The sequence below is a fragment of the Sycon ciliatum genome, chromosome 5 (genome assembly GCF_964019385.1).
Source record: "Sycon ciliatum chromosome 5, ocSycCili1.1, whole genome shotgun sequence".
In the NCBI taxonomy this organism is placed as follows: Eukaryota; Metazoa; Porifera; class Calcarea; order Leucosolenida; family Sycettidae; genus Sycon; species Sycon ciliatum.
In genome coordinates, this window is record NC_088647.1 from 9,559,657 (window position 1) to 9,575,654 (window position 15,998).

The 15,998-nt window shown below is 46.1% G+C and overlaps 4 protein-coding genes across 6 annotated transcripts in view; 1 reads left to right on the forward strand and 3 right to left on the reverse strand.

The window, feature by feature from the left end:
• The window catches only part of LOC135817509 (protein fuzzy homolog), a 28,858-nt gene extending 21,747 nt beyond the window's left edge, over positions 1–7,111 (reverse strand). For 2 of the 3 annotated variants that reach the window (XM_065330713.1, XM_065330711.1), the window contains exons 1-2: positions 6,964–7,111; positions 6,783–6,867 (exon numbers count right to left, since the gene is read on the reverse strand). In XM_065330713.1, coding sequence (XP_065186785.1) covers positions 6,783–6,857 — 75 coding nt within the window. In that variant the 5' untranslated portion in view covers positions 6,858–6,867; positions 6,964–7,111. Of the gene's footprint in view, positions 1–6,782; positions 6,868–6,958 lie in introns of all 3 variants that reach the window. The other variant, XM_065330712.1, reaches the window with a different exon arrangement.
• A 191-nt stretch (positions 7,112–7,302) lies between these two features.
• LOC135817514 (trafficking protein particle complex subunit 1-like) lies at positions 7,303–9,799 on the forward strand. Its single transcript, XM_065330717.1, has 4 exons — positions 7,303–7,538; positions 7,621–7,691; positions 8,765–8,903; positions 9,119–9,799. Exons 1-4 carry the CDS (start codon positions 7,440–7,442, stop codon positions 9,230–9,232), a joined length of 423 nt encoding a protein of 140 aa, XP_065186789.1. The 5' UTR covers positions 7,303–7,439; the 3' UTR covers positions 9,233–9,799.
• A 79-nt stretch (positions 9,800–9,878) lies between these two features.
• Positions 9,879–12,741, reverse strand: LOC135817513 (phosphatidylinositol N-acetylglucosaminyltransferase subunit P-like). The gene is made up of 4 exons (XM_065330716.1): positions 12,556–12,741; positions 12,388–12,460; positions 11,206–11,324; positions 9,879–10,848 (listed from the first exon to the last, which is right to left on the reverse strand). Exons 1-4 carry the CDS (start codon positions 12,629–12,631, stop codon positions 10,673–10,675), a joined length of 444 nt encoding a protein of 147 aa, XP_065186788.1. The 5' UTR covers positions 12,632–12,741; the 3' UTR covers positions 9,879–10,672.
• A 794-nt stretch (positions 12,742–13,535) lies between these two features.
• The window catches only part of LOC135817515 (uncharacterized), a 48,409-nt gene continuing 45,946 nt past the window's right edge, over positions 13,536–15,998 (reverse strand). Inside the window, exons 14-15 of the mRNA XM_065330718.1 lie at positions 15,530–15,633; positions 13,536–14,613 (exon numbers count right to left, since the gene is read on the reverse strand). Of these exons, the coding sequence (XP_065186790.1) occupies positions 14,373–14,613; positions 15,530–15,633 (345 nt within the window). The 3' untranslated portion in view covers positions 13,536–14,372. The remainder of the gene's footprint in view (positions 14,614–15,529; positions 15,634–15,998) is intronic.

Here is a 15,998-nt window from a genome sequence, read left to right on the forward strand (position 1 = left end):
TTTGCAGCGAAGAGACCACTTGATTTGAAGATGGAATGTGTAAGGTTTTTCATGTAATGAAGTGGCTGTAGTAGAGCTTGCGCACATTAAGAAATCATCTCTAACCGCCGAAAGTACACGAGCCCCACTGCAGTCAATGGCGCGCTGGCTAATCCAAAGAGGCTTGCGAATAACGGGTAGAATCTACCATTTGTGGTAGAAAGAAAAGAAACACATCTACGTCCACATCACCATGGTTGTCAAAATTGGCCGAGGAATTTTCATTCAATAACGTTATGTACCAACAGGTGGACGGTGTGACCATGGGTTCTCCTCTTGGTCCGGTATTGGCCAATATCTTTGTTGGATATTGTGAGTCCTTGATTGACGAGTCACTGTGGCTTCAGCTGTACGTCCGTTTCGTCGACGATTCGTTTACGTACTTTTCCGTGGAACAGACCGAGACCTTCCAAGAGCACTGGAATAGCTATCCTTCCCTCAAGTTCGCCTGCGAGCATCAGCAAACCAACACTGTTTCGTTTCTCAGATATGCTTGTTGAGAAGTCTCATGATTTCCCATAATGAGAGACGCCCCAATAAAATTATCCTCCCCAAAGCCCAGACAACATCCAAATTGCTTTTCTTATTAAAACCTCCCTTTTATGGAATTGTCTCCCACCCACATTGACTTCGAAATCTTCTGTCCATGTATTCAAGAAAGAGCTGCGCAAGTATTACTATAAGTATTTAAGTCTACTCGCTAGCATGCCCCTACCCTGTTCATCGTAGTTCCCCTGGAAAGGAAACAGATAGCTGAACATGTGTCGCGCTATCAAGACTCATGAAAACTTACTTCGCGGCACATTTTATAATTATAACATTATAACAATTCCCGTGTTTACAACCATGCATGCGATCGTGTTGAGGTAGGATGTCCTACCATCCCATCTCAGAAGTCATTTGGTCTACAGTCCATTCATAAAAAGATGGGCTCTGGCTCTGGCGAGCTCCCGTATTTGGCGATTTTTCGTGATTTCATCGTACACAGTGCAGTGCTGCGAAATTTGAAATTTGAAAAAGGGTCCAAAAAGGGTACCTGAACTGGGGTTCGAACCGCACAGTGCACGTTTGCAGGCGGGGTCAAACGGCCTGGATTTTTATGGTTTTTCCCAATTCAGTGCTGTTGGGGCAAAACCTGGCCGAAATTCTATTCTTGTTATGGCTTGCTTTTTGGACGAAAAAACTTCAAAAACATAATTGGAAGAGGATTCCATAGGGGATTGCAGAAAAAAATTCTAAAAAAACTCAAAGTTTGACCCATTTATGGCCAAAAGCTAGAAGTCCATCTTTTTCTGAATGGACTGTAGCAATTTGAGTGCCGGAATTGTGGTAGCCAGTACGTAACAGTCGTTGGTAGGACGCTTCAACATCTGAACACACATATCAAACAGCATGTGTCGCTTCACATACTACTAGATATTGCCAAAGACGAACGGCCAAAGCGGGGTCGACCACGAAAAACCTATTCCCTCGTCCACCAACACAGCCGGAAACAACCAACAAGAAGGTCACATGACAAAGAAAGGAAGGTCACACGACACGCATGAAGGTCACATCACAGGCATGAAGGTCACATGACAGAAAGGACGGTCACATGACAAAGAAAAGAAGGTCACATGACAAAGAAAAGAAGGTCACATGACGAAGAAAGGAAGGTCACACGAGCTTCTGAATCAGTATCACCCATGCCCTTGCCACCACCAGAACCTCCGCCAGTGCCGTCGGCCTTTCGGCCGAAAGCTGCTGCTTACCTATTTCTCTACAGTGGATGTTGCGCCGCCCAAGCAGCAGCCGAAAGAGTTGGAGGAAGAGAGGAGAGAGAACGATGAGCAATGACTAGAACCAACGACCAAGCAGCAGACAGAGTGAATCCCCTCGGGCCTCTCAAGTGTCCGCAAGCGTGGCTGTAACGTAATGACTAATGTGTGTGTTTTCAACACCATGTACATGTGCATGTACAATGGACACAGCAGCAGTGTGACGCCCGGCTGTGCGACGACAGCCCAGTACGGAGTGAATGCCCCAGGGCCTCTCGCAGAACTACTCGCAGTGCTGTGTTGGAGCGCTAAGTTTGAACTGTCACCCTTATTTTCAGTATGCTACAGGATTGTATGCACATGTATGTACTGGAGTGCTAGAAAGTGTTGCACAAGAATCAATAATGTCCGCAGTACTCTTATGGCACGTAGCAGTGTTAATTTTGCACCTTTTCTCCGTGTGTTAGCACTTGGCGCGTCTATTACCTCTTAAGTGCGGGATCGCGCTTCTTCATTTCATTCTGTGTTTAAAACTGTGCTTTCAAATTGGTTCTAGCCACTCGTTGTTCTAAACCTTCACTGATGAGTGACGAGGGCGAAAAAGCGCTGTATGGAGGAACACGATTTGTCACTGTCTACAACTTGGAGTCGTGTTGCTTGTTTGATGGTCGGCCAGAGGTGAAGACTGAAGGCAAATGTTAGTGCTCCGCCCGAACCCGTCAGGAATTGTGTAGGTAACCGGGACGAAGTCGGCAGCTATAGTACTCGTTGTGACAGGGCTACCATGGAGTCCGATCACGTGGACCGGTCTTCCGCAGCAACGGTTGACTTGGCTGTGCTTTCCGTGGAAGAGCTGAAGGAACTGGCGAAAACGAACGGCATATCAGGGTACAGCGGGTTGAAACGCCCCCAGCTGGTGGCATTGCTGAGAAGAAATGGTGTCGGTGATGCATATCTATCAGGTCAGTCCACCAGTTCATCTCCGGCAAGCTCGGAGTTAGGTAAAATTATGTTCGAGATACAATGTTTGTCGAAGAAATTGTCAGCCATTTCTGATCTAGAGATTCAAGTGAAGACCCTTCAGGCAGAAGTTGTACGGTTGAAGGACTGCAACAATCGTTGTACGCAAAGTGTGTATCAGGAAGAGAGCAATCTTGACAAATCCCACATGGTCCCTAGCCCTGCCTCTACAGCGGTAAGCATGCGTACACATGACACACACGTCTCTAGAGAGGACCCTACGAGTACGCCCACCGTATCTAATACACCAACAACCATGTAGTACAGTACCGCAGCCAGCATGCCAGGACCTCGGCATGCTCGCAAAAGTTCAAGTTCAAACACCGCGTGCAACGGTTATGGTCCAATCACCACCACCCTCACATCCTATTACGAAGACAAACCCAAGCCAACAGACAGGCTAGCCGGAGCTCAAAGAGTCCGAGGTTTTGCATTATACCTTGGAAATGTCCAAAGCGATTGCTCCTCCCAATCCATCGCGCGGTGGTGCAGAAACAAAGAAATACGGGTCATCAAAATGCTCCGTTTCCGAAAGCAGGTATTTTGGCCTTTCATTCGCACATGTGGTGGTACCCATTCAGCATAAGGATGCTGTTCTCCAAGAGGACTTCTGGCCTGACACTGTCCGTGCAAGAGAGTGGCGTTTCAAGTCAGACAGCATTGCAAACTCAGCAGCAGCGGAATGAGTGAAGTCAGATCAAATCTAAATCCTCTTGCCCAACCCTTTGTGCGTCAAGCAAGTTCACACCTTCCCCTCATTGCATTACATATTCTTCTCTATCTATTGGTCATATTAATATCTGTAGTTTGTGAAATAAGCTTTTCGTGTTGTCCAAGCTTGTCCGGGTCCACAACTTAGACATTTTGCAGTATCAGAAACACCTCAATGTTTCCTCTTTCCAATATCGATCAGTATTTTTGTTCCGTGTATTCATTTTCCACTGTTACTGGATTAAGCCGGCTGTTTCGCTTGCAGTCCCTCTTTCCCATCTGTACGTCTACCCGAGCTACTCGCGGCTCAACAACTCATAACATGAGTATCAATCGCTATAGATCTATGTCTGGCTTTCTGCCCTTTTCAAGTAAATCGGCTCTTGTTTGGAATTACAGTGAAACCTCGTTAGGAAGAACACTGATAAGACCAATGTTTGCTTAAGAAGAACTAGAATTCGTAACTCCATTGGATAAACCACTGTGTATTCACTGGGTAAACATACGGATAAGAAGAACTCCCGTTATCTTGGTGTTCGTCCTAAAGAGGTTTGACTGTATTATTATTTTATTTTTTGGTTTTCCCGTTCTCGGGGCCTTCTATTCGGTACTCTTTGTAGTTGTACTTCTGTACTGTTGAGCTATCCGAATTCAAATAAACACTAAAAAAAAAAGAAAAAAGAAAAAGAGAGCGCATGTGGTGGTGGAGGTGGAATTGCGTTATTGACAGGGCCGAGAGCTGTTGCTTACCTCGTCTGAATGCCAATAGCTTTAATTAAACGTTTGTCTTCGCGTCGCGTAGATTATTTGTACATCTACCGAAAGAAGTACATGTAGTTTCTACCGGAGCCCGTCGATCATTAACAACCCCACCCGAGTATTCCCGATTCTTGAGAGGTTCTGGTCTACATGAAACATAGAGAAATCACGTAGAGAATAGGCGTCTTTTTTCACTTAGAGTCTGCGGCTTTGCAAGTTTTGGGTCCAGATTTCTATGCGGAGATGTATGACATTATCTTTTCTGTACAGTATAGCAGAAATTTTCGGACGGGAATATTTTCGGACAAAGCCGAATTTCGACCTTTCGTATGGATTATATTTTCGTACAGTGCTGCATGCTAAATGCACGTGCTCGCATGCAGTACGCATGTATAGTATACAGTCAACTTCGCTAATAACGACTGCGGATATAACGACAATTCGTGAATAACGACAGGATTTGCACGCCCAGAGTAAAGTCCCATCTAACTGTAATACATATAATGAGACTTCGGGTGTAAGGACACTTCGCGAATAAGGACACTTTTCTGATGCCCCGCTGAGTGTCGTTATCTCTTAGCCTGTCAAACCCTATATATAGGGTTTTCAGCCGCGCGTTCTATCTTGAGCTCTCTTGAGAGCCTACTTGGCTGCTATGGCAACTAGACGCCTGGGCCTACATACGTAGAATGTACGTACGGTTCTCTTGCTGAAGACCGTGATCATTTTGTTGCTGTTTTCTTCGAGTACGGTTAGTTTTAGTGCAGCGCTGTCGTAACATTTTCTAGACCCTATATCTAGGGTTTGATTTTTCACGATGGAGGAAGAGCAACTTGAGTTAGTGGAGACGAACTCGGGCGATGAGAATGTTCCTGGCGACCTGGTGTCGACTCAGGATGATGATGTCGATGTTCCAGCAGCGTCGGATGCTCCTGAAGAAGAAGGCGAAGCATCAACAGCGGCTGTCGCAGCTGCCGCTCCCGCCATTGCCGTTTCTGCATCAGCTGATCCACACGTGGGTCGGAAGCAGCAAATGCGGCGACACTCGCGCACGTCGTAGGAGCGCTCCTGCTAACATCAATGGCAATGCAGTGAAAATATCAAAAAAAAACAAGTGAAACTGTGTGTATTGTGTGCCCAGTTGTGAGGACTGATCAAACCCTTTCTTTAGGGGTCCTAACCCTATATATAGGGTCTTTATGTGTAGCGTTATGTCAAACCCTATATATAGGGTTTCCTGGTGACAGGCTAAGAGATACGCAAAGTTGACTGTACATAATTTGACATGAACACATTTCTAGTACAGATTTAATTTAGTATAAAAGAGGCCGTGTACGAAATTGTCCGAAAATAAATTCCGTCCGAAAATTTCCTGCTACACAGTATTTGGGCATGTTCGTTTGGTAGGATCGGGATCCCGATCCACCGGATCCACTGGATTCGCACCCTTTCGATTGGTCGAATCCGGATCCGGATCCTTCGGATTTGGATCCGGTCAACCCACCTCGGGGAGCAGGGTTGACCGGATCCAACGGATCCAAATGTGACCTTTGTGCGTATATGGCGGGTAAAACTCGTTTTTGTACACATTGTGGTACGCACACGTGGATCGAGATAGAGCTTGCTGACTTTTTGTACAACTGGCGCTGTGAGTACGACTTTTTATTACTTCGTCCACATGGCAACAGTCAAGGCTCAAAAAAGTGTCCAGTTGACTCTGAAGGATCCGACGGATCTGAGATCTGGATCCCGATCCCGATCCTAACCAATCGAACATGCCCTTAGAATTCGCAAGTACACATGGGCTCCAAGCCCAAATACATGGAAGCGAATCTTAGAATGGAGTTAAAAGTAAAACGGAGGTATAGGAAGGAGGAGGAAGGTCTATACAGAGGAGGAGGTTCTCTACGTGGCGGCACACGGAAAAAAAAAAAAAGATGTGCCGCGTATCAAAAAAATTAACGAGAAAGCTGCCAAATTTGGAAAGGGAAATCCCCAGTACACATCCCCGTGATTTCTTTGCGTGAATCTAGAGCAGAACAGGCGTCTTCTACGTTACGGGAACTTGAAGAGTGACCAAAGGATTCTTCACGCTGCGTCCCTGGAACATACTAAGTTAGTAGAGTAAAACATCTCTTCTGTGGCTGCTTTGCCTAACATAGAGGCAGCACTGTGCTAACACGAACAGGCGAGTCCCTGTTCGAAAGAGACTTCCAATGTAGCTCGCTTCTTACACTTGGTGGCAGCGTTTACATGATAACAAAGTCTTTAAGCATTCATTGCATTGCATTTTACCTCGACTACATACCGGTATGCGCACAGGTATAGTGTTACTGGTTGTGAAGCATACAAAATATAATTCCCTTTTGAACAGTGCCCGCTAAAACACGGTCAACGCCCAAGAATATTAGTAACTATAATCATGCTGTCACGGTTGCTCGACTCACGCGAAACGCATGGCTACGCTCACAAGCACACGGACTCATACTCTCATACCTGAGATAATTCACCTTTCGTCCGGCTGAACAACGGCACACCCGTGTCGGAGCGAAGGACGGCTAAATACGCCATGGCCAGCAAACTGCATGGGGAAACAATTACGGAACAATTACAGAATTATCGTCAAGTTTTCATTGGAAATTTGTCTAGGAAGAAAGACGTTATTACTTCACCTTACCCAGGCTATAGTCCAGAGACGTGTTCACTGGGTTCTGACAAACACGAACGTTGAAGGACGCTTCATCTTCCCATGCAGGTAGCAACCGTCTGAAAACTGAACGTCGCTATGAAGTAAAGCTTAGGGAAGAAGCTTTGTTTCTTTTATCTTCCTGGTCTAGGTGTGAAGTCACGTGCAAGCAGGGAGTATTTTAAAAACGGTGTTTTACTCCCTGGTGACAAATGTACGGCGCTGGCCGGGCTCTGTTCCCTGCCAGGGGTTACTCTGCTCTGTTTATGGAGTACCGGCACACAGCGTTCGATTGGCATGATCTATGAGGGTGCTCTTCCAACATTAATTTTTTGAAGCTGAAACGTGAAAGACACGTCTTGCGCTTCTGTGATCCAAACTGACCCAAACTGCAAACAAGACTTGAGTCTCAAGTCGTTGAGAAACTCGTAGAGGACTTCTTTATATTGTTTGATGATAGCAGCATTATGACCGTATACAACCTGTATATCTTTGATAGAGATGGCACATGCTTATACTATTCGGAATGGAAGAGGAGAAGAAATGCAAACATGTCTCGTGAAGAGGTAGGCAAACAATGAAATAGACTTTTGGCAGTGCATAATAAAATATTTAGCGTAAGTTTGGTTACTATTCTACTTCCCACAGGAGTACAAGTTAGTGTACGGAATGCTATATTCAGTGAAGTCGTTCATTTCCAGAATATCGCCGCGAGATGCGTGAGTTTGCTGTATTTGATTGTTTGTCGATAAATGTCAATTCATAGCAGTTCAATTTTGTATAACGCACCACAATTACTTGAAAGATCGCTCTAGACATACGTGTGGAAAGCTTGTCAGGAAACCCCCAGATTCACGAGACTTGCATTAAAAATATTGCCTCTGGTGTGTAGTCTGTGCTTTGTCTGGTGCTGATCACATTGCATCTAGAATGTACATGTATACATGACGTTCTGGGCTGTAGTTGTACATAGGTTGTGGTCTGAAAAGGATACCAGCACAGCATAGCCTTTGCTCCCGAAGCTATGCAAACGACGTTGCTATAGTAGCGTCTGGCGCTAGCCAGAGTCCACGTCGCTTTAATTGTGCCGAGAGAATACAACAGTATGGACGTCAGCACTTGTAGGATACTAGTGGCTGCAACTCAGACTGTCTGAGGAATATCGAGTTGTTTTAGTGAGCACGTTCGATTACACACGATTCCTACCATTCCTAGAATTCCCCGCCATGCATACACCGTTTGGTGACACAGATTTCACGGTCGGAATCCGCGGAATCCAATTCCGAACACACTGACGTCAAGCCGGAATGTCTAATTCTTCCGCCAGAATTTACGCATTAGGTGTATGCTTCCTTGACGCCACATGCGTCTGCTGCATGCATACTACTGATTTGGCACAAAGAGTTGTATCGTTTGTACATGATCTCTTTCCGCGGTTTTGTCGAGTGGATCGTCGATACAGAATTCACAACAACTTCCAGTTGCTAGTGTACATGGTTGTAATCCGTTCATTCAACAAATTTCAAACCCGAGTCAAGAACGTGCAGTGGAGCGCGTCCAGTATGTGTGTGGAGCTCCCTAGAATCCACTACTCTCACAGAAAGTGGGCTTTATCCTGGTCTCTATAAGCCCCATCTCCTAATCTCATCTTACCATTTCAGATTGTCCACTGGCTGCCAATGTGTTGACCAATGGCACCTCCTGCATTCCTGTGCGTGTGTGTTGCCCATCCCATCCGTGCCATGATCGTTCGTGCCGTGTCTTTGCTCTCCCATGTGTGTGCGCCCCGCAGGAAAGATGAGTTCTGCAGCTACTCCACCAGTAAATACAAGCTCAACTTTTACGAAACACCGAGCGGACTTAAGTTTGTCCTAAACACGGATCTGGGTGTGGGCAATATTCGCGAAACCATGCTTAGCCTCTACTCCAAGGTGAGCTAAAACCTGCTGTGTCCGTGGCTGGATTTCCTTTACTCTTGCGAGTGTGCTGTAAATCGCGGATGCCCTTCTCTTATGACTTTGTTTTGTCATGCACCAGGGGTGGTCATTGATTGTTTTGTGATGCACCACCAGGGGTGGTCATTGAACACAGATACCTCGTATACGGTATGACTGAAGATTGCTTGCATTGTTGTTTTTTACCCCAGGTATACGTGGAGTATGTCGTCAAGAACCCAAACGTACTTCCCAAAGAGCCCATTGAAAGCCAGCTCTTCAGCAGCAAGCTGGACGACTTCATCAAGCAGCTGCCAATTTTCTAAATGCCCAACTACATACCACCGTCAAGATCCCTCCAAATAACTCTGTACATGCACCTGTAAATATTCTTGCATGACGCTGCGCATTGCCTGGAGCAAGCACCCGTGTACATACCAACCGGCATTCTCGTTTTTTGAACATACCTCTCCATACCTACTAGTACTAGCTCCTACCTTGTGCAAGCTTGAGTAGTGTACATAAACAGACTACATGTGTGTGTGTGTGTATGTGTGTGTGTGTGTGTGTGTGTGTGTGTGTGTGTGTGTGTGTGTGTGTGTGTGTGTGTGCGTGTGTGTGTGTCTGTGTGTGTGTGTGTGTAGGTATAGGCGTGTATGTGTATGTACACCACACTGTAGTACTCTCAAGCTTGTACTTAGAACACTCATGAAATCTATCACCACTACATACCTAACCATTGTTGCAATCTTGTATACTTGCATTTTCCATTATTGCTGTTTTGTTCTCGTCATCCAAAGCGGGTGATAGCTATTATACCGGTTTGTGTATCTTCCATTCTGCCTTTAAAAAATTGTGTGATCATTTTCTACATTGATATCTTTCAAAAGCCATGTCTTCTGGTTACCAAGTGGAAGTGCATAATTATGCTCTCTCTCTCTCTCTCTCTCTCTCTCTCTCTCTCTCTCTCTCTCTCTCTCTCTCTCTCTCTCTCTCTCTCTCTCTCTCTCTCTCTCTCTCTCTCTCTCTCTCTCTCTCTCTCTCTCTCTCTCTCTCTCTCTCTCTCTCTCTCTCTCTCTCTCTCTCTCTCTCTCTCTCTCTCTCTCAATAATAATAATTATGATAGTCTTCTTCAGCTCCACCCAGCTATAGCGAGGAGAAGTAACTGCTCCACTGGCAGGGGAAATTCAGATGCATCATCCCAGTGGCTCAGATCACTGATGCAACAAGTGTGTAATCACTAGCCACACTGCTGGGTCCAGTCTTGGGCTCAGATAGTCTAGGAGTGCTGGCTCATCGCCGGAAGCCTTCAGTATCCCTATGCTTGAGCCAGAATTTATCCGTGATGGCGTTGCTTTGACAGTGTGGATATTGCAGTCTGCTATACACCAGATCCACACAGCATGTCCACTGGGATACAGAAAGGCATCACAACCAAGGCCGAGTGGTGATCAACAGGAATGTTGCCAGTCGCCGCGTGGTGTGCACACACGTTTCACACGTTGATGATCCGTGGAACTCGTCGGTTGCGTTTTCGCCCAGAAATCATGGGACGTCAAGTCTTTGTTGCCCCTGCAATGATCCACCAGGTGATATCTCTCACTCATGCCATGGCCTGCAGGAGTACATACAGTCCATAGCTCAGCTCAGGTCTCAGCTGACAGTCTCTCTCCCTGTACAGGAGGAGTAGGGGATAGAGTACATAGCTCAGCTCTTGGCAGACAGCCTCTCCCTGTACAGGAGGAGTAGGGGATACAATACATAGCTCAGCTCTTGGCAGACAGCCTCTCCCTGTACAGGAGTGTATTGACGTGGTGCACCGGGATGTCTCCAATGTGAGGAATCGCCGCAGGTTCCTCCTCACCGCCAGGTCCTGCACCGCCGTCACTGCGTCGGAGGCGAACACCGAACGGAGACTCGAGCGGAGGATTGGAGTGCTTATCTGCATAGACAGAGAAGCACATCAACAACTAACTACACAGCACCATTACGATACAGATAGGACATACCCGTACAATACGTCACGCACGTTTATCTCACAAATTAGCCGTAAGCTGCACACTTTTGCAATCCAGACGAATACTGTATGCATACAGTATCCGTAAGTCGCACACTCACGGTACCACAGGCAGTTTTGTTTTGTCCCCAACACAGAGTGCAGCGAGTAGAGTGTGCTGCTGAAGTGCACACCAGAGCATGTCTCAAGCCTATACCTAAAGTAGCGGGTCACTGGACAAGCACGGAATTGGTGCACAGGTGGCAACAAAAGACCTAGGGGGATTGTATCGCCCGGACTGACCTTGAATAGTGTTGATGGAGGATAGGTGTGGTGTTAGCACCAGTGAGTAACCAACATACAATGCCAGGACAAAGAGGAACAAGGACGCAAAGTAGATGGGAGCCGCCACTGCCCAGTACCTAACACAGTAAGGAACACAACACACAAGGACCCGCCACGCAGTCAGCAGAATTCACTGAGCTGTGTCTCAACATTCGACATTCGTTTAGGTTCATGTATACAGTGAAACATCATTAGGAAGAACACTGATAAGACAAATGTTTGCCTAAGAAGAACTAGTATTCGTAACTGTATTGGATAAAACCCTGTGTATTCACTGGGTAAAACATATGGATAAGAAGAACTCCCGTTATTGTGAAAAAATATCATCGGTCCCTTGACGTTCGTCCTAAACTAAAGTATGTGCATGCACCGACATTTCGGAACTGCATACTGTACAATCATGTAAGTTGTAAGTTCAAAACCTGAAGACTTGAAGTACCCAAGCCACTTTGATAGAATGCACAACAAAATGCACTTGTACATGTGTTCAAAAAGAAGGATCCACGAGCGGAATTCGAACCCAGCACCCGTCTTTCCGGGGCAGTGCCCTACCGACTAGACTACCGGGGATCACACACACACCCGTGGGCCCTTCTTGCTACACATGTAGTTCGTATGCACCATACAAATTAGTGGTGTGCACGGGTAGTCGGGTACCCGTGAGGACCTCGGGTAGACGGGTACAGAATAGTACCCGAAAACCCGAAGTCGCAGATGATATCAAGTACGGTGCACGTGTACAAACTCATAAATACTCCGCATGTCTACCCAGTGTGTAAGGAAAGGAGTGCATCGTGGTGTTACCATGGAAACATTACCCGATCGAGTACCCGTGCCACCCGTGGAAAACTATCCGAACCCGATACCCGAAGAAAATGCTATCCGGCTCAGCCCTAATACAAATATCCTATAATTATGGGATCTGTAGCAATGCCAGAGAGTATTATGGAAGAGAAGAGAAACAATTTAGACCACTACTTCTTCTGCAAAGGTTTGCACCTCCGAAGAGGTTTGAGCTACTCTGATTTACACCCAGCATGATTACATATTCACTAGGAAGGTGGCGTTGAATGTAAATCACTTATTAATATCACTCAAAATCTAAGAAAACGTTTATCCCGAGACAACAATTTGACTTACTTCTGAGGAAAATACACTATCCCAACGCTTCTCAGCCAATCACTTGGAACATAGGCCCACACCAGATACACCCCTAGCCATATTCCAAGGACAACAGACAAGCAGAGTTTCGAACCAGATCTTTTCACCAGGAAAAATACAGCAGCCACTTTCCAGCGGATATCTCACCGAATACGACCGCAGATAGAATATACAGAGCGAACCCGTACATAGCACGGGACGGAGATGGTAGTGGGTTGTGCATGATAACAACTTTGCTTTCCTTCCTGCCAGCAGCCTTATTTCAGATGGAACTACACTCAAAAGGAATAGCAAGAGTACGCAACCCTGGGGTAAACGCTGGTTCAACAAAGATACTGAAATGAATCGATAAAGTAAAAACAGAGAACATGATTTTCGAACATTCGAAAATGCACACACGTTTCGTGCACGTGCCGGTCGGTCACGTGCACGAGCAGAAACAGTGGATGATCCAACTCACGGCGCATGCTATAGATGCTGCTGCATGCTATGCAAGCAAGATCATCCACTCTTTACTTGGTAAGTCTCGCCTTGCTAGCTAGCTTACTTGATTAGTTGATACAAACCAGGGGCAGGGCCATGAAGCCCGAAGGCGAAGGGATTGCCATGAAAACAATCAGCTCCGTGATAAGTCAAAGCAAGAGTACAAGGAAAAATGGGTTTCATGACAGTTATGATGTACTCTTGGTCAAACGGATATTCATGTACTTTTGAAACCAGGACGTCACTACCCGGTCGGCGAGGTTACGGGCTCCTGTATAAACTAAAGTCTAACACAGTATGTACTGTAGTTAGTTTCAAGTCACAAACTTTATGATCACAATGATGTTATCGAATCACTGCATACCGCATACCAGCCATGGGTACATGTGAAATACATTCCAAAGTCCAAACCGTCCCAGGCTCTCCCCTCCCCCCCCCCCCCCCCCCCCCAGCACTTCGGAGGGGAGGTTGTAATCCGCTCAACACCGATACTACCAAGAGTGTGAAATAAGCTCCCAGAGAGCTTAGTTCATACTCTTGGTACTACTCTAGTCAGTGACATGCAACTTGTGAGGTCTGCAGCACAGTGTACCAAAAGTCGCCAGCGACTCGGAATCTCCCATGCCAAGCATACACACACTCAGTTCATAGTTACAGATCTCGGCCAATTTAATCAGATGTAAGGAAATGCATAAAAATATATAACTAAAGTGACCAACAACATCGCGTATCGGTCATCGATTATCAAGCCATCGCAATGATAAATTGTTGCAAAGCCCGGGGGGCTCGCAAACATTTCCAGCAGAATATTTTGTTGGATTCTCTTTGGTAATAATTCAGCCATAGCCAATTCATTTGATATGATAGTTGCACGTAGTATAGCTTAGTATTGAATTTTTCGGGCAACACATATCATCACACACGGAATAACTCAGAGTTCAACAACTCGGCATATCGTGTGTAGACTCAATCCTCATCAAGAAAAAACAAGCAGTATGTACAATACAATGTTCTGTGGTGCATTTTTCTCGACCGTCTGATCTTCTTGGAGGCAAGGAACTAACTTATCCCACGTCCAATAGCTTCAAGCAATGAATTGATCACACCATGGCATGTGCCTTGCGATGTCCGGAGTCACGGCGAGACGTTGTGACCATGTATAGTACCATCATTCTGTCACCGGCATTATTGCATCTTCACTCATGGATTCCAGCAACAGATGGGATGCCAGGGAAACACAATGAACAGGTTGCGGTAACTGCATTTGTAAACCCGAGGTGTAATTCACTAATCCAAGGTGCCGTGCACAAATGGTAGGATTCCAGTGCTTGGCGAGAACCATTAATTTGTAGAAACAGGGAAGCAGCTTCTGTAACAGGCAGGATTGGTAACAGCTGGTCTATAAGGTCATCTTCCTTGGCATGGTGTAAGTCTGGACCGTGACTTGAGTCCAAAGACCCTCTGGCCTTGTTTCAGTCTGACTACACACTGGGTACAGAGTAGCAGAGGAGAAGATGGCGCTCGTGACAGCGTCGCCTTGCCAGATTTCCGGCATCCGATGTCGATGCAGTCAGCAGTACGGCCGAGGCAAATTGATGCGAGCTGATCGACTTCCAGTTCTTACACGTGCTGTCCGTGGCAGCAGACGCAACCGCTCGCAGGTTGCTGAATTGGCTGGTGTAGCTGTGACTAGCACCCATGCTAAACCCAAGCCATGCAAACCTGAGTGACAACAAGAAAAGAGCACACACAAAAGAAAGAAGTCATGGGTTGCATAACGCGGAGCACATCACTTAGAAAAAAGTTGTACGAACGAGTCGCACATCAAAGCAGGCATATATTGTGGCACCAGAACCTAGAAATGAAACGCTATTTTGCATGATGCATGTGGAATTGAAAGTTCACAGACCATTGAGCTTGTGGAGCCAGCTTTGTTTCATAATGTATGGTGTCTGGTTTTATGTATTGTTCATGGTTGGTTTAGCCCTCAGGACTCTCTATTCACTGGCTGTTCCGCTGCATGCATGACAGCTCTCACCTCTTACTCTATTGTAGACTTAGGCTAGCGCTGGCTTCTGAGAGCGGGACAACGTCCCAATCTTGCAGGGATATTAGGATCCATCTTTCTTAGTCTAGTTCAGTGTTATTCAAGTGTTATCACGAGCGTGTTATGCACGGTTTGATATGAGTTTGTCGCGCTGTCGTTACATGTGTATATGGACATTACAGTGTAGCGTCAGTCAGCAGAATACAGTCTTCACAGATTCTTTGGTGTTGATACCAACGTAACAAGTAAAGTGAATCTCTGTCCCCATGTTTCGTGAGCTGGTGCAACTTGTGGTTAGGTGTCTGTAATCTAACAATGCACAAGCAAGATCAAGCAATGTGTACCCTCGCTTAGGAGTTAGGTTCAGGCTATTCATCCTTGCCAACACACACACATGTCACAGAAGGAGGGGCACAACGACCGCACAAAGGGGCCAGCACAGAGTCTGACAACACACAGGTAACGGAAGATAGAAGGCTGTCTGAGAAGAACAAGCACTACACTTGTTTTTGGACAAATTTAAAACGATAGCTTGCATACTGCCCTGAAACTGAAAGCATTGGAGATGCATTGCCGGCAATACACACCTACCTTGGATAGGGCAGGCGCTGGCCACTGAACGACAGAACATCTGCCGTCCATTGTATTCCAGTGTCTTGTAGAAGAGTTCTCCATGAACGTAGTAACATCTCACCCTGGTGTACAGTCATATACATAGAAAAATATATGATACACAAGTCGTTTTAGTGACTCCCTCGGGAAACAGAATAAGGGATTCGCTAGCAAAGCAACGTGAAGAAGAGAGACTTCCCCCAACACAAACCAATATGATTTTCACAATGGTACCTTTTACCACTCCTGCTGCGTTAGATAGTAGGGAGGTTCCGGAGTACGATTTTTCGTGCCAAAGTCCGTGGAGGCTCTACGGATTTTTTATACGTCGTTTTCGAGCAGTGAAAAGTTCCGGGGTACGGAACTTATGTGTTTGCCGTCATTGCCTAGGCTACGATCGCAAACACGTCACATTCCCGCGCTATGCCTTTTTATTTTGAAAATTTGT

What these genes read in the sequence shown, in the direction of transcription:
- LOC135817513 (XM_065330716.1), bottom strand. Translation starts at nt 12,631, where the DNA reads ATGCACAACCCACTACCATCTCCGTCCCGTGCTATGTACGGGTTCGCT. An exon ending in ATAGTGTATTTTCCTCAGAA is followed by an intron (nt 11,325 to 12,387) that starts GTAAGTCAAATT and finishes TTACTGTGTTAG; the next exon opens with GTACTGGGCAGTGGCGGCTC. An exon ending in CTCCATCAACACTATTCAAG is followed by an intron (nt 10,849 to 11,205) that starts GTCAGTCCGGGC and finishes CTGTCTATGCAG; the next exon opens with ATAAGCACTCCAATCCTCCG.
- LOC135817514 (XM_065330717.1), top strand. Translation starts at nt 7,440, where the DNA reads ATGACCGTATACAACCTGTATATCTTTGATAGAGATGGCACATGCTTA. An exon ending in AGAATATCGCCGCGAGATGC is followed by an intron (nt 7,692 to 8,764) that starts GTGAGTTTGCTG and finishes TGCGCCCCGCAG; the next exon opens with GAAAGATGAGTTCTGCAGCT. An exon ending in TGCTTAGCCTCTACTCCAAG is followed by an intron (nt 8,904 to 9,118) that starts GTGAGCTAAAAC and finishes TTTTTACCCCAG; the next exon opens with GTATACGTGGAGTATGTCGT.